At 41.0% G+C, this 22,136-nt stretch overlaps 1 protein-coding gene across 4 annotated transcripts in view; it reads left to right on the top strand.

Annotated features, from left to right (window-relative positions):
• SNCAIP (synuclein alpha interacting protein) overlaps nt 1-19,058 on the top strand; it is a 145,820-nt gene extending 126,762 nt beyond the window's left edge. For 3 of the 4 annotated variants that reach the window (XM_057736679.1, XM_057736671.1, XM_057736667.1), the window contains 4 exons: nt 5,171-5,263; nt 5,843-6,911; nt 8,174-8,244; nt 18,329-18,891. In XM_057736679.1, the coding sequence (XP_057592662.1) occupies nt 5,171-5,263; nt 5,843-6,911; nt 8,174-8,244; nt 18,329-18,413 (1,318 nt within the window). In that variant the 3' untranslated portion in view covers nt 18,414-18,891. Of the gene's footprint in view, nt 1-5,170; nt 5,264-5,842; nt 6,912-8,173; nt 8,245-18,328 lie in introns of all 4 variants that reach the window. The other variant, XM_057736689.1, reaches the window with a different exon arrangement.
• The last annotated feature ends 3,078 nt before the right edge of the window (nt 19,059-22,136 follow it).

Here is a 22,136-nt window from a genome sequence, read left to right as displayed (position 1 = left end):
TGGTCTTAGAGGAATTTCCTAGTATCCTCCTCATCTTCTTTTCTTCCCCCATCCCAAGTCCTCATGGCCAGCATTCATGCTGAAGATGCCATTACTGCAAAGGCAAAATGATATTTTAAAAAATGCAGAGCAAGCTTCCTAAGAAGAGAACTTAAGCCACAGTGAACAAGGGGAGAGAGTCTCTCTCTGTGTTTACATCTCAGGGCCAGATGATGCAGCAGGCGTGGAAAGCACACATGGGCGTCATTCCAAACTTCTGTCCTTAACAGTCCAGCAAATCATCAAGCAGGAGAGAGAGGGAAAGGCTAAAGATGGGCCAGTTTCTCAGTTTTCTCAAAAAGAAAAACATATATTTGGGAAATTATAGACAGGTCATCTGGTAAATATCACTGGCAAATTTATTCTAAAAATTAAGCAAACGATTCATGAATCCTCGGAATTTAAAATCCCCAGGATGTAAACCCAGCATGATGTTACTTAAAACACTCTTTGTCTAGCTAAAATCAGTTCTTTTTTGATGAGATGATTACGCTGGTACACATTGCGTCCCTAGATGCCAGGGAAGCATTTCTGGGAGGTTGCCATGATATGCTTGAAGAAAGGAGGGCCGGAGGAGAGGCCATCTGGGGGGTCTCCAGCAGGTTGAAGGATTAAGGAGCTGATGCCCGTCTGAGGGGACTGAGGTCAGCCCTTGGAAAACACGTCAGTCAAATGACAGTTGCCATACTGGGAAGGCAATCACAGAACATCAAAACTAGTACTCAAAGTAATGGTGACAGCTGAGGAGGACAAACCTTAAAAACTAAATTTTAAGCAAAAAAAAAAATGAAGTTTTACTTTAAAATTGTAAAAACTATTTTTTTCCTTCTTTCCTTGTGAAAAAAGACCTGTTGTTGGTAGGAGGCCGTAACGGATGAGCAGTGTTATTCATGCACTCACTATGCTCACTAAGCTTGGGGAATTGTTTTCTTTCTCTGCTTCTACTCTCTTGCCTTAGAGTTAAGTCTCTGTGCTCCTCCGCTCCTCCTCCTGCCCGTACCTAGAATACGCTCTCTTTAGGCTTTTGCTAGGAAAAGAATAAAATAAAATGTAAACTTAAAAATTCCTCCAAGAATCCTCTCCCCAGTTACACAAGACTCCCCTGGGGCAGGTAAGCTTGAAGGTCTGGATGTTCCTGAAGGGAAAACGCACACAGATTCATAACTCAGTAAGTTATCTTGACACAGCAAATGTACTTGTACACGGCTTTATGTGCATGTAGAGGTGTTTCTGAAAAGAAGTTCCTAGAAAGGGAATTGCCAGAACAGAGGGCTTCATATTTAAAATGTGGGTAGATGTTGCCTACTATCCTTCCAGAACTCTTGTACCAGTGGACACTCCCCCCAGTAGTGTATGGACACATCCATCAAGAAGAACTTTAAAATGGTCCAATGGATTGTTTTTTCCAAAGAAAAAATAATCTTTTCTCTTTGTACTCAGAGAAAAGATCACAAAAGCTTCCCCTCAGTCTCTTACCACGAAGTCGGAGAGGGTTTCATGAGCTGTTTTATTGGTAGAACTCTTCAAGGTCAGGGTCTTGGCTGCTCTCTCTGCTGATGATCCTGGGATAAAACACACATGTACGCTAACAGACAGCAGTTCTTCGTAGACCGTTGTAGTTAGGCCAATGACAAGATGAAACATGAGAGGTTACGTTGTAGACCCTAGTCTTGTTACTTAACTGTGCGTCTCAGGGAGGTTGGCAAACCTAGAAATGAACAGAGAACTTCACTTAGTCTAGCCTCAGGACGCTGTACCCTTCAGGCTCTAGGGCATCAGTAACATCAAAATGTGCAGGAGGAAGGATGGAAAACACTAGCTTTTCAGCCTAAAATTGTGAGTGGGAGACAGTCTTGAGTGCCTTTTCCTCCTAGAATATTTTTATCAACCCTTCGTAGTTAATAAACGTAGCTATTATTTAGAAATGGCAGCCTTCAGCTCTCTTAGAGATCCCAATCTACAGCCATAGGTATTATGCGTTGAATCGTGGCCCCGTAAAATGCTGTGTTAGAGTCCTAACCCCTAGTACCTCAGAATGTGAGCTTATTTGGAGATAGGGTCTTTATAAAAGTAATCAAGTTAAAACAGAGTCACACACACACACGGTGTATTTTACTTTCCTTAAGTAAAAAAAGAAAGTTACAAAATACTGTGTGCAGCATAATCTCATTATCTCATTTTTAAGAACCCCCCCACCTCTCTCTCTCTCTCCCCACCCCCCCCCCCCGACCTCTCCCACCCAAGCTGGAAGGATATACTCCAAAATGTTACTCTTCCTAAACTGTTTGAATTTTTAAAGTAATTGTATTAATTTAGCCATCAGAAAAAAACTAAATAAAACAAAGCAAGCAAGCTGTTGCCATGTTGGGTAAAAACAAATAACTTGGTATTTTTTTAAATAAAGAGAAAACAACGTATGGCAACACTCCATCTACTCTGGACATAGAAGCATATGTATCAGAATGTGCTTTAAAGTTAAGAAAAGAGGTTAAAAGCCATAGGTGACAGAAAGTGAAACACGTTAATTATGACAGAACTTGAAAAAAGTAAAAGTGATTTTGATTTTAGAGGAGTAAGCAGTATTTACTGAACTCTGTAGTATTAGTGTGGTACCTCCCACTGTCCCCCAAAGATGTCCATCACATCCTAATTGCTGGAAGCTATGAATATGTTACCTTATATGGCAAAAAGGGAATTAAGATTGCAGATGGAATTAAGGTCACCCTGGAATATTGGGATTGGTCCAGTCTCCTCACATGAGTAACAGTAAAGAGAAGGCAGAAAAGGAGATCAGAGAAACTCAATCTGTGAGAAAGACTCAATCTGCTGTTGCATATTTTGATGGTGGAGGAAGGGGCTGTGGGCCAAGGAGTGCAGTAATCTCTAGGAGCTGTTAGTGAGCCTCAGCTGACAGTCAGCAAGAAAACAGAGACCTCAGTCCTACAACTGCAAGGAAGTGATTCTGCACATGGTGTGAATAAGCAGGAAATAGAGCCTAGAGCCTCCAGAAAGGAATGCAGACTGTGGATACCTCGATTTTACTCTGGAGAGGTGCGTTCTGGTCTTCTGACCTACAGAACTGTGAGATACACGTGTTGTTTTAAACCACTAAGCGTGTGGTAATTTGTTACAGGAGTAGAAAACTAATACACCTAGCATCAAGACTGGTAGCAGCTCTTGTGAGCAGGAACAAGGAACTAAAGAAATGAGTTATAAGTACTCTTAAAAGATCTGCCAAGTCTTAGATACTGGCTTGAGGAGGCCCAGTTATCTCCTTGCCAAATGTCACTGCACACACGTAACAGCTGCTGGCTGCCTAGAGTTAATTCTGTGAAAACAGATTTGGATGATACCCTTCCATCAGCCCCTTAGTCTCCTTTTCTCAGAAGTGGTCAGTCTTAGTACTGACATTTCATCCCTAAGATCTGAGAAGTCTGTGATCTCGTTTTATCTCCCTCATTCTGTGACTCACATACGCACATACTGAAACTTAACTGTCTAAGTAAAGGAGGAGCCAGCAGTCTTTTCCCTAAAGGGTCACATAGTAAAAATTTCGGGCTTGTGCACCACATGTTCTGTGCCATAATCAACTCTGCTTTTGTAGCATGAAATCAGCATTCAGTAATATGTAAGTGAATGTGTATGGCTCTGTTTCAATAAAACTTTATTTACAAAAATAGGTAGTAGGCTGGATTTGGCCCATAGCCTATAGTTTGGTGACCCTAGTCTAAAGAATGAATAAAAAACAAAAATGCATAAGAGCATTCTCCTTTTCCCTCTTTGAAATTTAGTACTGTATGTCAAGTTTTGTAGAAAAATATTTAGGGAGGGGTTAAAACAGATGAAGAATGATTATGGTCTCTTTTTTTTTAATAAGTTTATTTATTTATGTATTTATTTATTTATTTATTTTATTGACTGTGTTGGGTCTTCATTGCTGCACACGGGCTTTCTCTAGTTGCGGCGAGTGGAGGCTACTCTTCATTGTGGTGCGCAGGCTTCTCATTGCCGTGGCTTCTCTTGTTGTAGCGCATGGGCTCTAGGCGCGTGGGCTTCAATAGTTGCGGCTCACGGGCTCTAAAGCTCAGGCTCAATAGTTGTGGCGCATGGGCTTAGTTGCTCTGCGGCATGTGGTATCTTCCTGGGGCAGGGATCGAACCCATGTCCCCTGCATTGGCAGGCAGATTCTCAACCACTGCGCCAGCTAGGAAGTCCGATTATGGTCTCCTTTTAAAGGGTTTTTAGGTGTCAAAGTGAATTGTGACACAATCAAGAAAGCTATTTGGAGGCAATTAGGTTGACTGATGACAGGGATCCTAGGTATGAATGGAGGAAAAAAGGACTCTATTCTCTAGATTCTAAAAAAAAGTCCTCAGAAAGGACTAATCAACTTTAATTATAATATATGAGGTTGTAAAATATGAATATATGAAAATATGTGAGCATATGTCTCGTATACTAGTCTGCTAGTGCTGCTGTAACAAGGTACTACAAACTGCCTTGCTTGAACAACAGAAATTTATTTTCTCACATTTCTGCAGGCTAGAAGTCTGAAATCAAGGTGTTGATAGGGTTGGTTCCTTCTGAGGGCTGTGAGGGAGAATCTGTTCTATGCCTCCCTCTTAGTTCTTGGTGGTTTGCTGGCAATCTTCAGCATTCTTTGGCTTATAAATGAATCACCCTGATCTTTGCCTTCACGTTCACATAGTGTACTCCCTGTGTGTGTCTGTCTCTGTGTCCAAATTTTCCCTTTTCACAAGGATACTTCATACTGAATACTTTCTATATATATATATATATACACATATATTAGGGAAACCTTCTATGTCATAGCTATTCAAATATATTATTCTTAATAGCTGCCTTCATAGAAAGAATTATAAATTATTACTTATGGGTGAGCATTTAGGTTATAATTTTTTACTAATGTGAATAATAAATATCTTTTAGGGTACTTTTGATTATATCCTTAGGAAAATTTCTGAAGTATAGGGTGAAGATTATACATGTTTGTAAGGCTTTTAGATTTATTGCAACTTATTTCAAATTATCATTAAAAAATTTATACCTATTAATTTATGGTAGTAGCCATGTGTCAGAGAGGTTATATATTTTGGTTTGTTTTTCCCAGACAGACAATGCAACGTGTCACGCTGCAGAACCAGCTCCAACAACTTCTAGAAGCCCAGAAATCAGAGGGCAAGTCTCTCCTTTCTTCACCCAGGTAATACCAGGAACATTGGTAGTTAAAATTCTTAAATATCTTTAATGTCTGAGCCTTCTTTTGGACTTTCTTTTAATATCTTTTAAAGAGATAACAACAGAAAATATTTTATTCTTATAAAGCGGAATAATGAGAGATCACAGGGAAAAGGGCGCTGGACCTAGGATCAGAAGACTTGAGTTTACCTCTGGCTTGGAAATGTCTTCTTTCCAGGACTATAAACAAGTCACTTACTCTTTCAGTTCTTTATATCTTCATCTGTGAAATGGGAGTAAGGATATGTAGGTTCATAAGGTTGTTGAAGATGAGATTAATTGAGAAAATTTGTGCAGAATTGATGTGTGAACAATAAAACGGTAGATAAATTTTGTAGTCACAGCGTAAGGTATGAGGCATACTATACTGGTTATGGTTGCCACCATGGAATGTTTGCAGATTGCTTGAAACAGACATTCATTACTGTATTTCAGTCTTAGTGAGTTGTAAGTTATTAGTAGCAGTAAAGCTCTGCAGCGATTTGTGGCTGAGTTATTTTAACCCAATAGGAAATCATCTGGTATGTCCTTCATCCTCTTTCAGTTCACCATCCTCCCCAGCTTCCAGAAAGTCCCAATGGAAATCCCCAGATGCAGACGATGAGTCTGTAGCCAAAAGCAAACCAGGAGTCCAAGAGGGGATTCAGGTTCTTGGAAGCCTTTCAGTATCCAGCCGGGCTAGGGCGAAAGCAAAAGACGAAGATTCGGATAAAATCCTGCGCCAGTTATTAGGAAAAGATATTTCAGAGAATGTCTGCACCCAGGAAAAGCTATCCTTGGAATTCCAGGATGCTCAGGCTTCCTCTAGAAATTCAAAAAAGATCCCTCTGGAGAAGAGGGAACTGAAGTTAGCCAGGCTGAAGCAGCTGATGCAGCGGTCACTGAGTGAGTCCGACACAGACTCCAACAACTCTGAGGACCCCAAGGGCACGCCTGTGAGAAAGGCGGACAGGCCCAGACCGCAGCCCATTGTGGAGAGCGTGGAGAGTATGGACAGCGCAGAAAGCTTACACTTGATGATAAAGAAACACACCTTGGCATCAGGACGCAGGTTTCCTTTTAGTATCAAGGCCTCCAAATCTCTGGATGGCCACAGCCCATCCCCCACCTCAGAGAGCAGTGAGCCAGACTTGGAATCCCAGTGTCCAGGCTCAGGAACCACCCCCGCAAGCCAGCCTTCTGGAGAACCCCCTCAGCCCAGCCCTGATAGCACAGCCGCCCAGAAAGTGGCCACAAGTCCCAAGAGCGCCCTCAAGTCCCCATCTTCCAAGCGCCGGACATCTCAGAACTTGAAACTCAGAGTCACCTTTGAGGAGCCTGTGGTGCAGATGGAGCAAACTAGCCTTGAACTAAATGGAGAGAAGGACCGAGATAAAGGCAGGACCCTCCAGCGGACCTCCACGAGTAGTGAATCAGGGGATCAACTGAAAAGGCCTTTTGGAACTTTCCGATCCATCATGGAGACCCTCAGTGGCAATCAGAACAATAATAATAACTATCAGGCATCCAACCAGCTGAAGACCTCCACTCTGCCCTTGACCTCACTAGGGAGGAAGACGGCAGATGGTAAGGGAAACCCTGGGAGCTCTGCTAGCAAAGGAAAGAATAAGGCGGTGAGTGCTGTTTGGGGAGTATTCCTTTTATTCCTTTAAATCAGTTATGTTGTTCCTAACACCACAGGTTATTGCCCTTGGCCACCTTGAGGGAATCCCCAGGAGAATTCCCAAGAACGCACGGAAAGCCAAACTCACGAGTTTCTAATGAGCTAGGTCGTGTTAGAGTACATTTTGCTCTTCCTTTGGAAAATACTCTAAGAGGGAAAGATTAAACAAATCACAGGAGATTATATTCTGGTCCCTACATTTCCCTAACTAGTTTGATCCTTGAGAATTAGATAGTCGTAGACAGGGAGGCATTTCGACAAGATTAGACTACGAATGGATGTGAAATCAGGCCCTTCTTTGGCACTGAGTCGGCCTCTGGAGGAGTTAGTTCTCCTCATGTGACGGGATAGTTTATTCTCGAGCCCAATTGAAGAGCGCATAAATAGAAACTCTATTTCTAAACTGCTCAACTTTGGAAGGACGTTTGGCATGGAGACACCACAGGGACCTCCGCATTGGCATTTTCCGACGCAGGGAGCTCTGGTGGTCTGACGTGCTTGCCAGCGTGCGGGGGGTGGTAGGGTGTGCCGTGAACTGCGTTGTGTAATTAACTGCATTTATTGTGAAACCAGGCACTATAATCTGGATTTCAATCCAGCGAATAAGAGATACATCTTTTTAGAGCAGTGTTTCCTGCATGCTGTGTGCATGACACACCCTTAAAAAAGTGATATAGCAGCCAAAATGTGAAACTCTCTGTGGAACAGAAGGACTCAGAATACCCATCATGCTAACTAGAGAGTCACACCTGCATAATTTATTATTTGCTGTAAGGTACAATCCCATTCCAGAGAGGTCTAAGAACTGTCCACATTCTTTTTTTTTGCAATATCAAAATCAAGTTTTTGTTACTATCACTCGAATTAACTGAACACAAACTTTGACACGTGGATTTCCACCAAGTTGCCTTTGTTATAAAAGACTTTAGCGTGTATTTGCTTCAGCTAGAAAAGTCACACGTGTGCCCCAAACACCAGGCCCTTTGGAGTAAATATGTCCAAACTTACATTTCTGGAATAAAACGTTTCCAGTACCTTAATGGGTCCTCTCACTGCTGAGTCAAAGATCTCAGCAGTTCCCCAGGCTCTTTAAAGTGTGTCCGAAGCGTCTACCCTTTCATCTCTCTCCTGCTGGCCTCCTGTGTATTGAGACTTGTGCATGTGCTGAGCTTGTTGCATGTGTTCAGATAATTTTTAATTGCACCTCTCTAGGAGATGTACGGCAGCTGCATCAGTCTTTCCTCTAACACGCTGATTGAAGAGCATCTGCTTAACCGTGCACGGTACGTGGTGCTGGGGGCGTATTGCGCAGCAGTGCCCTGCCTTCACTTTGAATTGCATGACCTTTTACGTGGCTGTCCTAGGGCACCTTACCCAGGGGCTGACACCAGGGAAGTAGAAAATTACAATTCTTTCCCCAAATAGAAGCAAGTAGACTTGTAACTGGGCCTCAGAAGGGGAGCAAGTATGCTATTGGAGGGGCTTTATTCCAGCCGCAGAGGGCACAGGAATCTTCTCAGATCACAAACATGCTGTGCTTCCCAGCTGACCTTGGCTTTCAGTCTTTGTTTTAATAGAGTCGAGTACCAAGTAAGTATAGAAATGAAATTTCCTGCCCTGGGTGGAGTGAGTCAACCTCTGATCAGAATCAGAACTTTGAAACAGAGCTAATTTTCCTTCATTGCTGGTTACAGACCGAACGCTCCCTTAGTCAGCAGTCTGCTGCCCTCAGGAGAAGGGAGGTCCTGCCATGCTGTAGTTGCTCTACCTCAGTGTTCGGAACTGCAATGCTGGTCCATAAGCCAGTCTATGAGCTCCCACCCACCAAACAATGGCCTTTCTCAAACAGAATGTTTGTGATTCAAAATGTATGGACTGTGTACATAAAAGGATCATCTCCGAGGTTCCCAGTGGCTCAGGCTCCTCCCTGAGCAAAGTCCTCCTTCAGCACAGGTTTCCTTCATTCCCCACTCCTCCATCCTTTCCTTCCCTAACAGAGTGGGAAACAGGGACGGGCTAAGAAGAGAGCAGCTGACGGAGAGTTAATGCAGTCAGTGCCTCTTGACAGGTTTATTTCAGAAGAGTTAAACCTCCAACCCTCTTTTAAAAGAGACTAATCATTTAAATTAAAAGAAAGCTACGGCACGCCTTTCAGCACGCTTCCAAAATCCTCCAAAACGTGTGTGGATGTGTATGTATATAATAACCACAGGTACACAAATACAAGTGAATGTGTTGTGGGTATGAATGTTAGTTCAGAATTCCAAGGTGTAAGAAATGTCACTCTGCTTTTTTTCCCTCAAAATTACATTTAATCTTCTCTGTTCAGGCTGGAGGAAAAGTAAATCTCAGTCATTTTACGGGGTTACGGGGCCCCCCTAGGGGTCTCATTAATTCCGTAAGTTGAAGGAAGCACCTTGGAACTTCGGCATTTACTGGTCACCAGCGTTCTGCTTGAGTCAGGCTCACGTGCTGCCTAAGTCTGGGTTGCTTCTGGCCACACTGGGGCAGGGCATCTTGGCCAAAGCTAAGAGCCCAGAGCCTGGGGTGGAAAGGAAATAGAAAACATACCCCTTCCTTTCCCAGACATTGGTATTGGCCCACTTCTTTTTCTCCCAACCTATCTTCCTCACCCCCATAGCCCTCTGTGTCCCCACCTTAGGTTCTGCCTTCTGGTGCCTGGAAAACTCTGCTTCTGTCCTTAAATAGAAGTCACCAACAATACCCTGAGGCAGGGAAGCACAAAGACTTGGCCAACTCCTTGGGAGGAGGAGGGAGAAAACCTCTTATTTCTTCCAGGCTCCTACAGCACCTGGAAACAAGACAATTAGTATCACAGTAGATTCTCCTGCCACATATATTTCATCCAGTCTTCTTACAAGCAAGGAAACAAAGCTAACGATCTACTATAATAGGATTACAAAAATCAGAGCGCAAAAGGAGGTTATGAGGCCACTCAGATATCTGACAACCGGGTTAACACTCTCCTACTTGGTTTAAGGAACAGTCCTTCTGAGGCTCAGTTTTGAACCTATCAGATTCACTGGCTTTATGTATTAACAGAGTTTTCCTTTAATGATAAACAGAAGCCCCCAAATTACAATATTCAGTGTATTTAAATAAACATCCAGACCCCGTCCCCTCCCTACCTTATAAAATGAATGTAAACTTTATTGTGGTTTTAGTTTGACACGTGTTCCATGAAAACTGAAAACCCCCCTCGTTGGTTCATTGTCGAGAGGGAAGGTTTCTCTGATCCATCATCACACAGAGGCAGGGAGAACCGGTCCAGTTCACTCCTTAGAGAAAGTAAGGATGGATATATCTAGTTGAAATAAAGATTCCTCGGAGAAATAAACTAGCATGGGAATGCGGACATGAAATATACCTAATTGATTCTGATGCCTGCTTCATTTTGCCTGTGGGACCCATAGAAAGGGCACTCCACAGAAAGATGCAAGAAACAAAGGCACCCAAATGTCCATCTGTCCGCAGTGCCTTCAGATCTTGGCCCAAGAATTTGCCTGAAGGGCACACAGTTCCTCTTGGGAGCAGGGACTGCCTGGGACCGTATAACTTTGGAAAGCAGTGTCAGTCATTGGGTTGCAGTTGGCCCTAAACATTATGCCGCTGGTGGCCCTATCGGTATAGCCCTGGGAGAAAGAGTGGGGCAGTGGACCCTCATTCCAGGCCTATACTGGAACCACACTGTAGTTCCTAAGATATTTTTTCCCTAGTAAAGGAAAAATAGGGAGAATAAATATAACATTTTAAAGAATGTCAGCTCTGTGAGGGGATTCTGTTTGCTATTTATTTTTCCAAATTGGTCACAGCTTGATAGCAAAGACTAAATTTCTTTTCAGTGCCCTTTAAAATTAGCTTCAACTCTATCAGTTTGAATAGCTTTTCCACTGTGTTGCAACTACGGAGGATGACTTTGTTTATAACAAGCAGACTTATCTTTACTTTTTCTTATAAAGAACAAGTTGGTTTTGAATTATTACAACTCCAAGGGAATGTTTGCAATTACTTATCTTAAAATGCCAATGAGATATTCATTTCCCAGGGTTTAAGTCTATCCGAGATCTGTAACACATGATGTGAGCATGGATTACAGTTACTGATAGACAGAAGGCATTAACCCCTGGCCACTACTGGTCACATCCTCTTTGACCACAGTAGCCCTGTGGCTGGAGGGGTTAGCATCAGGAAACCCCTAATCCTAGCACTAACATGAGAACAGACTCCTTAAAAAGACGTTAAAAAATAAACACCATCAGTATGGGTTTTACTGCCAAGGAATTAGCCACACTGGGAATTATACATCCAGAGCCAAGAGCTAGTAGCAAATATTGTACATAGATGTCAAGATTGTTCAACAGCCACTTCAAAGAGAGTGATAAGTTTGGCCTAAGATGATGTGAGGGTTTGGCAGTGGTCATCTGCTCTGCCCAATTGGAGGTCAAAGTTCAGGGTATCCCTACCACCAGCACACGTGCGTGCGCATATACACACACACATGCACATGCATATATACACACACGCACACACACACACACACACACACATTTCTGTCCTTATTGTCAGGACATATTACTAAACAGAACAGTAAGCAAAGACATGGAAGACATTGGGAACATAGAGGTGAAGCCCTGGCTGAAACCTGTCCTGGGCAGAGCGTACTCTCAGCCCCACTGAACAGCATTTCCAGAATCATGATGGAAAATGCAGTCAGCACAAAAAGGAATGCCTGATCCTGGTAAACAAACGCAGCTTTGCCATCATTTCTCTGGATATAATCAAATAACCACATTTTAGTCTTAAATTTTTGACCTTAAAGTATTTTCAACCCATAGGCTTTTTAAGGATTCTTGAAGGGATAATTACATAATTACCTAGTCATATGTGTGTTACCACGCTAGCTGAGGGTATGTTGGCTGCACAGTTCTGGAGTGCATCCCCTGGAGCAGACTGAGTCTTACCAATGTAGCAGTTCAGAAAAGTTTGTTAGAGTGCTAGTACTAAAAGGGTATTTAGTAATACCATAGATGTTAGAGTTTCTGCCCCAGAACTATAGTTTCAAGTTCTACTCTCTGATCTGAAGTATGTTTTTCTGTGTTTTTGTGTCTAATATACTAGCTCTGGGGTCCAGAATCAGGAGGAGTTGGTGTACCTGTGGTGACTGCCTTCACTCCAGAAACCCCGAGAGCCTATCTGGTTTCCTTCCCCTGCAGCCCTCACTGTGTTTCCTCAGTGTTCTTTCTCCTGCCCAACTCCTGTCCTGTCTGCCCCCACCTCTGCCTCCCGAGGGTTCACATCCGTTTCAGAGAGAAAACCCTTATTTCACACGGAAGCGTTGTCCCTATGACGTGGAGGAGGGAGATCCCAATCTTGCACCATTCCTCCAGATTACATTCACCAAGTGACAGCTTCTCCTGTGAAACGGGTCACAGTGTTGCATTGTTCTTGGCTGTTGCGTAGTAGAATCTTGTGTGTGGAGAAAAAGGCCCATGTTATGGGGGATCATTAAAACGATCAGATCTTTCCAGTGTCTGGGCACTTTTATAAAAGCTGCCGGAATCTGCAAGATTCATGAGAGCATAATTCACAAATGGAGTTTTTATTCGTAAACTCCTTATACCCTCTGGGAAAAGGATAAAGCATGTTCCGTCACAGGAAGACAATAGAACAAGGTTTAGTACCAGAGTATGAGGAGTTGAGACATAGAAAAAGCTGTTGCAGCCAAGACCCCATGTTCTATCTTAAAGCACTGAAAGGCAGGAAATGAACATGTAGAACACCCATGAGCTATAGGTAGGAGGGTACAGAGGGGAGATCTCCCTTGGAAACCAAAATTATCCCCTAGAAATATGCTCTTTCAACATGCTAATCCTGGTTTAAGTGTAGTCCCAAAATTTATGAACTCCCTTCATCCACCTCCACCTGCCTTTCCTTCCCCTCCCCTACAGTCCTGTTTTAAATTGTGTAACTCCAAACGGGAGGAATATAGAACCAGGGTCATATTTACACCACGTCTGCCACCGCTAGAGTGTCTTTGCACATTAAAAGAGCAGGGCCTGTCTATAAACTCTCTAAAGGCTGGGCTCTTAAAGAAGCAGCAAGTTGTTGGAGGTTTAAAAGTATAGGTAGAGACTTTGCCCAAACACCTTTCAGTACCTGCACTGAGAATCTCTGCTCCAATCACAGCCATTTGGGATTTTCCTTCCCACGCTGAGAACAGTGCAGCTATACGACTCTCCTGGATGTCAGACCCCCAGATTGCCAGTGCCCTTGTTTCAACAATGTCCTTAGCAATAAACCATACATTTTGCTGTGCGAGTATAAGGCATGTCACTTCATTCAGCAAGATCGTAATCAAGAGAAAATTAAGAGAGGATACAGTTAGAACGCGGTCAACCCCATGAAAAGTGTGAGAACTTTCTGACAGCGGTGACTCTCAGTAGCACCATCATATCCCAATCTGTACCCCAGTGTCTAGCTTGGTGCCTGACAAAATGGTAGGGACTTCAGAATATTTGGAGAGAGGGAGAGCTAGAGAGGAAAAGGAGGAAGAAGAGAGAAAAGAAAACTAAAAAGGACCAAGCCGGTCATACCACAGAAAGAATGGTATGCTCTGTAGAAATCTAGGCCTTTTGATTACAAGTCTACCCACCTACAGTGAGTTTCATATTGGGTATTTCAAGTATACGTTTTTATTCTTTGAACCAGAATCTCATTTTTTTTAGTAGATGGGATTTATAGATATGCTCTCAGTGAAGCTCTGAAGAAGATCGCAAAAGCAGCTAAGTCAGTCTACCTGTTTTGGCTATCAGTGGAAAATGTAGTGCATGCCCGTGGGCCATTTTAGGCAGAGTGTCTAAAAGAACTTGCCATCCGGTCACCCTGAGCTGTAAAAATATGGAATCCATGCCTAGATGAGTCAGCAAGTTAGATTACTTGAAAAACTGTTATTTAAATTTAAGCCTTCTTTCCAATTTTGGTCACAGAGAATGTGATTTTATATCCAAAAACGAAATCAAGGAGCAGCAAATTATCTGAGTAGTTCCTGCCAGAATTACCCAAACACTTCTAGTTTTTTTTTTTTTTTTTTTGAATACTGGTAATTCAGGACTAAGTAATTGAAGGGTTCAGAGAGATGTGAATCATCCTGATATTATTCAGATAAATGCCTCAAATTAACATTTTGTTTGGTATTGACTCAACTCTAATTATGCTGGGTTTTGTCCTACAGAAAGTGTTTTTAGTGTTTTGAGCACAGCATCCCTTAAATTAAAGTAGAAATACTCCATCAATGTCTAAATGATGATGGTATTCTTAGACTATAACTTAAGTTCTTTTTGTTTTATTTTATTTATTTTTAATTTTTTGTCAAACTGCTATACGTACACATGATAGTAATGCTTGCCTTAAAACAAAAATTGCCTGTCCCTGTGCCCAATCTCTATCCCTACTCCCCTAAATCAACTGCTTGCTTTGTCTTTAGGTGTTTTCTCTAGGATTCTGTTATTTCTAACTAACATGCTCATACAGACTTTCAATTTTAGATATTATCTCTGTTGTCTATTGGCATCCTACTATTGAAAATAAAAATGATAGCTACCACTTATAAAGCACTTACAATGTACCAAAGAATATTCCAGCTACTTCGGGCATATTGACTGTTTTAATCTTCACAATGAATGACACAATATGGTAGATACAATTATTGTACAAATTTTGCAGATTGGAAACCAAGGCACAGAGAGATTTTATAACTTGCCCAAGCTTACACAGTAACAATGGTAATAAATTATATAGCCAGGGTTTCAATTCAGTTTGGTTCCAAAATCTATATTCTCAACAATGAACCAAATTTGTCCAGCTCTATTTTGGCAACCAACACTGCCCCCTGTTCTGGCATTCACGCACTCACGCACACACACACCCCTACCTGCTTTTTCTTCCCACCATCAATAAAGTCGTATCAGTCTTTGGGGTGAAGTCAGTATTTGGTGTTTACTATTATTATGTTTATCTAATTATTAATCACAGTGGATCCATGCAGTGTGCTATTGTTACATTTCTTTATTCATGTAACTTTATGTTTTCCTTGGAGATAATAATTTTGACTTTTTAGTTTACAGTTTATTTCTAAACACTCTGTTGGAGACAGAACCCTTCTTTCAGTGCATACAGACAAATCGGGTACTTCTCTGTCTCAGCCTGTTCATGGAGACACCATCTTTCCTCTTGCCCCACTCTGGACTGCGGCTATCTGGCGGAGCCACACAGCTGTCATCCTGCAGTTTCCCACATAGGTCATTCTGGGAATTCCTTTTGCTTCTCTCCTGTGTAGAGCCCTATTTCCTGAATCTATCTTTTCCTTTTTTTCAGTTTATCCTCTTACTTTGGTAAACACATCTTCCCATCCTATGGAGGTGAAGGGCTGCTAAAATTGTTGAGGCCTTGTCTGTCTGAAATGTCTTTGGTTTGCCCTCATATGGATTAGGAATATTTGGCTGGGTATAGAATTCTAGGCAGAAAATTATTTTCCCTCAGAATCTTGAGCACATTATTTCATTTTCCTCTTGCTTCTAATGTGTCTGTCGAAAAGCTCAATTCTTCTCTAGTTGATAATTCGTTGGAAGCTTTTAGGATTTTTTCTTTATCCCCACTGTTTTGATTTCATATATTTTACCATGATTCCATTCTCATTCCTGGGATGTGGGTACTCAACAGACTTTTTAAATCTGAAAACCTATACACTTCAGTTCTGGGAAGTGTTTTTGTACAATTTCTTTGAAAATTTTATCCCCTTCAATTTCTCTGTTCACTTTTCTGAAAATACTCTTATTCTAATGTTCAACACATTGGACTGATCCTTTTCTAACTATTTTCTAAGCATTCTTCTGCCTTTACCCATACTTTTGCTTTCTCTAAAAGTTCCTCCTAGAATATTTACTGAACTTTACCTTCCAACCTTTCTAATTTTTTATTTCTGCTATTATAGTGTTAATTTCTAATAGCACTTTGTTTTCTCTTTGTTCCTTTTTCATGGTATTATATATGCAAGACTTCTTTAAATTTTACAATCAAATACAAATACAAGTGTATATTTTTATCTTTTCTTTCTTTTCACAATAGTGGTGGCATACTACACACACAGTCTGTCTTCTTGCTTTTTTCTGCCTAACACATTGGAGGTCTTTATGTATTGTATAGAGAGCGTCTTTATACTTTTACATAGCTACATATTACTTTTCATTGTATGAATGTACTATTTTTAACCCTTTCTACATTTTTATTGAGATTGTGGTTTCTTTCTTATTGATTTGTAGTAGCTCTTTAAATATTACACATTCTGAACAGTGACCCTTTGTGATCTGAATTGCAGACATTTTCCCCAGTTTTTCTTTCCTTCTTGTTATATTTTTTTGACATTCTCATCACTTCCTTATATTACCTCTATTCACTTTGACTTCCATTTCTCTGTTTATTTTGGTCTTTGTCTATCATAGTAGCACTTCCCTCAAAAGTCTGGTGGTCCCTGACTCATTCATATTTAAGGACAAGACACTAAAGCCCAGAAGCTCTGGCTTTATGGGCGAGGCTTGTTGACTGGTAGATGTTGCTTCACACAGACTGATTAAGTACTAGGCTCTCTCGTTGGGAAACTCACTAATTGTTAGTATTTGTAGGACTTTTCTTTTGGAAGTTGATTTCTCAAGATAAGGAAATTCCAGTCTCCTTCTGGGGCCTATTAACCTGACTGCCAGGAATCTGTGGGTCAGACTAGCAGGAGATGGGTTAATAATTGTGTTAGTGTAGGGACTTTCACTTAATCACATGGTTCCCACCCCCTTTAGCTGAATTCAGAGTCTCTCTGGTCCATGCCTTGCAAACTGTAACCTCCAGTCTTTCTTCACATTGGGAGAGGGACAGTCACCTGGCTACATTGGGTCAGGTAGGTAATTTGGGGTATAACCTGCTACTTCCAAAAAATTTTCAAATAATCTTCCCATTTTCAGCACTCAGCACCCGCTGTCACCTTCGGAAGTGCACAGTTCTTCTAGTTCCTGAACCTTGCGGTGCAAATCAGTTTGTTGGGTTCCCCGTAAGCTTAGATTTCTGCTTTTTCTGCCCTCTCTGCTAAATCAATTCCATGTGTCGATCCATCCTCCTGTTTCTGAAATATTATTGACAGTTTGTATGTTATCATCTCCTCTCCCATTTCCCTTATTCATTTCTGTTCATGCTTTTTTATTTCTTTACTTTCATTTTAGTGTTGTTTTGTAAGAAAGGGACGATAAATCTATGTGTTTAATCCATCATGTTTAATTGGAAGTTTCTAGGACATTTTTTAACCAACCAGGTTTTTCTTTCACCCTCTTCCCTTTCTTGCTCATGAACAACTCTCTAAAGTTCTATTCAGATGAATAAATAAGAATTGTGACTTTCAGATGGTGATGATGATCAAATATTAACTAGAACACTGAGGACAGACTGCATGGTCTTTGTAAGTGAGCGCGATTTTGAGGCCATAAAACCACACTTGGGGTTCTCCATCCACAGATGTCCTCACATGAGATGTCCCAGAAACAGTTTGTTTTTGTCTGGTAGAGCAACAAGAAGGAATTTAGTAATATGTAGGCTTGGTCAAACTCAGGAGATAACTCCTCTCTGGAAAATTTTATACCCAGAATGGGACAAATATGTCGTGAAAATGAATGCTTCTACACAGAGGGAAACTTATTTAAAAAGCAAAACTGTTCCCAGGCTTGAGCTGGTACTTCTTTCCATAGGCTTACGAGGTATCATTGAGGAGAAAACAGCATTATTGTTCCCTAGTTTCTTCTTTTTCCCATAGATTTACCTACTTGTGGTCTTCCCACAGGCTACTATTCAGTGATCACACACCCAATGAAAAAGCATTTCCTTTAAACTATTAATACTTGAGCTTACTGGAGAATAAAAGGTGTCACCAGGGACTCCAGTGAATAAAATATAAGTATCTCTTGTTTCCAACAGTACTCAACCAGCAGTACTATACTTCCTATTTTGTTTGAATTTGATAAAATTCACTTGACTGTAGAATTTTGCCTGGATGCCAATCAGCATAATTGAGAAATTACTTCCGGGGCCAAATTTAAAAGTATCCACAAAGTATGTTATTACATGACTATTGCTTTTATTGTTTAAAGAGTGGTTTATATGAAAAGAGAATAATTTGCCTACTGGAATGAAGTGTTCTTCAGTGTGGTTTGTGTGAGGATAATTTCCATTTTTGGTGAGCTGTTTAGCGGCGTTGTATTGTAACTTGACCATAGTTTTATCTAATTTTGGCCTTGTGGTTTCTCTTCCACTTAGGCGTAATGACATCAATAGAAAAATGAAGAAATCCTACAGCACAAAGCACGTTGCTGAGCCAGAGTCAAAAGAACTCTTCTTATAAATCACTTTTTGTATTATCTCTCATTGCTGCCCTTTGAACACCATTGGAAATTTCTGGACTATCCTCTGTGGAAATAGAACCATGAGAGCAATGCCTCACCAGCAGAAGAACGGACTATCAGGATGCCTTAAATTTATAGCACTAGAGTATATAAGACACATTTTTGGGTGATATTTGTGTATATAACTTGTTTTTAAAGAGCGACTGTTTAAAAGCGTGATTGGGCAAATGTATGTTTTTTAAGATTGATTCAACCTCCCCACAGGACATTCACCAAGCCACTGACACCAGTTTGTATTTCATCAGTTTCATCAATTGCGTGGGTGTTTGCTGATGTTGGTTGAACTTCCCTCTCCCTGTAATATGGGCAGTTTGGGCTCAGCTTCTCAATGAGACCAGGTCAGTGCTATTGTTTTCTGTTAAGAGTGTTTTTTCTGTCATTTCTACTTTTTGTATAAAGGAAATAAAACAATGTTAACAGCCACCTTTAAGCTTCGGGCACTTACTTTCTAATAAATCTGTGATGCTCTGATTTCTAAGGGGCTTTAAGAGTATTTTGACTGCTGATATTTTATTTCAGGAACAAACTGTCCAGTTGAGCTGCTTTCTCATAGGGGTCAAAGAAAACATTCTGGTTTTCAGTAAGTACTAAAGGATCAGACAAGTATATAAAGTAAGTCAGTTCCTTCTGTCTTCTCAAATAGCAGCGTTAGACATGAGAAAATACTAATGACAGCTAAGGATTTAGCCCCTTCTTGGGTCACTTTTTTCCGCTTCTAACACATGACGAGGCTTGTCTAATCCCTTTAGGAGACAGTATGGAGCCCGAGTTTATAACGGCCCTATTGTTGCTGCAGCTCTTTGAATCCACGTGAGAGTAAGTTCCAGATGGTTTTGTCCTATCGTGTAAAAATATATTTCTGCTGCAACTTCGTTTTATTTTCAAAGTATTGGCATGGCCTGTAAGAGGCCTGTCAAATTTTAGTTTGAAAGTAGTTTGAAAGTAGAATGTATTTTTATCAGGAGGAGGAGTACGCAGTGTATGCTATTAACAGTTACTAGCAATGTTACTGCAGACAAATGTGGGCTATTCTGTATCCCGGTGGACAAAATAGGCCAAGGTAGGGAATCAGGAGGCCATCTGGCACAGGTGGGTCATTCGGCAAACTTAGGCTTGATGAGATACAATGACGTATAGATGAAGGAGCTAATATTTAAGTGCCTTTTATGTACCAGCCATGCTTATTTGTAGGTATCATTCCTTCCATTTTATAGATTAGAAAAGGAAACTTCAGAAAGTGTAAGTCCTGTGTCCAAGGTACCACCACTAGCGATAGCAGAATTGGCTTTGGGACAAGTTTGCTTGTTATCCTCACAGCACTCTCCATCTGTCCTGCACTACTCTGTGTCCTTAGTGCACTGACCATTGGACTAACATGCAGGAAGTGTGCATGGTGGTGTTGGCTCTACTCCTGGACAACTCTTTGGTCTTAGGCAAGGGACACTGCCTCTTTGATAAATCTGGGAAAGGGGGAGACTGGCTTACAGACACATCTAGGAGGTAGGTTCCTTCCAACTTATAGAGCAACGTGTCTGTGAATTTCAGCCATTTTGCTCTGTCCTTGTTTAGGTTCTGTGAGTTCCTGTCATCAGAGCCTGGTGCCACATGTGGTTCTACGTTTCTCACATTGTCTTTTCCTCAAATGAGATGCCCTATTCTGATTTGGCCCCTTGGCTTCATGTGCCCACTTTGATGGCTTCCTCACATTTCACTGCTCTGTCCTAGTGTTTGAGGTTCTAATAGAGAATATATCGCAAGCATATGTGAAATGTGGATTCCTGTGTTTCTTGCTTGGTGCAGAGGAGGTGATGCTGGAGTCATACGTGAGCCAGCTTTTGGGAATTAGCCCTAGAATGGGGTCTGCAAAGGAAGGAGACCCAGAGAGTGCTCTCTCTGTCCCCACCAGAGGCCCCAGTTTTGTTCTTCAACAGACTGTGTTTTTAAACGTGAAAGTTGAAGGGGGCTGGGCATTCTGAAGGGATTTCATGAGCCAGACACAGAGTTCCCAGTTCAACACAGCAAAGAAAATGTGAAGAGTTTGAAAGAAAGGAGTTGCCAATCAACTCTGGCAATTTGATTGTTTATTGACACTATCGTTTGAGATACCACAATACTAAGCACTGAAGAACAAATAATTTTTTAAAAAGGTAAAATAGGGAAGTCAAGTGGATTCAGATGAGCCAGACCACAAGACAATGCATTCAATGTGTTTAATGATGTTGCTAGGATACTAAAAGTGCTGGTTCTTAAATCACACATGTACAACATCTTTACTGTCCAAGTTCCTTATGACATGGATGAATTATATGTGCTTGAAATTAATAGAAATGATGTTTTCTTTACCACAAACTTAGTTTTGTGCAGAATTTTAAAAATGAAAACACAAACTCATTTCTTTATAGAAACCAAGACATTTACATGTTAAAGAAAGCGTATATTTCTTTTTAGCAAGCACAGCTTTGGGGCCCCGACCCACACTCCGTCCCATTGGGCTAGTAAAACTAGTGAAGCTCTATCTGCATGACTAATTACATGCAGCAGAGCAGGGAACTCAACTCTGCTGTAAAAAACTATCACAACATCTGTCAGCATCTTTTAAAGTCTGGCTGCTTTTATGTCACTAAAGGGACTTGTATTGCCAAAGTTCAACACATCAAATTAAGAATGTTTCTTAGGAAAGATAACAAGATACCAAACCTTCACCACTTTGAATGGATTGAATTCCCATTATTTATTCTCATAAAACATTAGGATCAAGACCTGAACCCTAATAAGAAAGTTCTAGAGGTGCATCATGGTGTCGGGAGTGTGGATGAGACTCTGAAAGGATATCTTCAAGAAGTAAATTTTTAGAAGTATTTTTTTCCTCGAAGTGAATATTCATAAGCTACATACTAGATGATACAGGCTGGAGAAAATGACTATAAAATAAATATTTAAATAATTCACTAAAAGACTCCTTGATACAAAATGAATTAAATGTTATTTCTTCGGTACCCTCCTCTATGCTTAATAATGAATTAAGTTGATAAAGCAAAGTAAGAATACAGAATTCATTACAGCAGGGTTGATACCATTTCTCCACATAAAAATGAAGTTTGTGCTGTCTACTGCCCATAACTCTGATTTGTTGACCTGTCTATATGTTCTGTGTTATCTCTGCTATTTCCCATCAGTCTTTAACAAGTGCATAGTTTTATAAAAGTTTTCAAGCACTTGATTCCTGTCTCCTAATGAGACCATAAGTTCGTTGATCTCAACAGTCTTTTTTGTTGATCTCAATAGAACCACCTCTCATAGATGGTGGTTAGTGAATCTCTCCTGGTAATTTTTTCAGTATTTTTATATTCATCTCATTTTCTTCTCATTTCTTCCCCATTCATCTTCTTCCACTCCTTCCTCCTCTTTCTCTCTTTCCTCCCATGCTCTCTCTCCTTCCTCTTTGCTGTCATCTTTCCTCCCTTTTCTTCTCTCTTCTCTACTCTCAATTCCCAAGATCTCTAAGCCCTTTATATAGGCTCCTCCTTGGAAGAAACCTGGTGAATGAATTGCAGTAAGTAGAAATGTGTTGGACTCATGTTTTCAATGAAAACTAAATCACTCCCCCTTTTTGCCAAAGCGTGTCAGTAGAACATTCATCTTTCTATATACCCTGATGTAAT

This window comes from Hippopotamus amphibius, chromosome 1, assembly GCF_030028045.1.
Source record: "Hippopotamus amphibius kiboko isolate mHipAmp2 chromosome 1, mHipAmp2.hap2, whole genome shotgun sequence".
Taxonomy (NCBI): domain Eukaryota; kingdom Metazoa; phylum Chordata; class Mammalia; order Artiodactyla; family Hippopotamidae; genus Hippopotamus; species Hippopotamus amphibius.
Note: the sequence above shows the minus strand (reverse complement) of the source record. Positions and strands in the feature narration are given on the sequence as shown.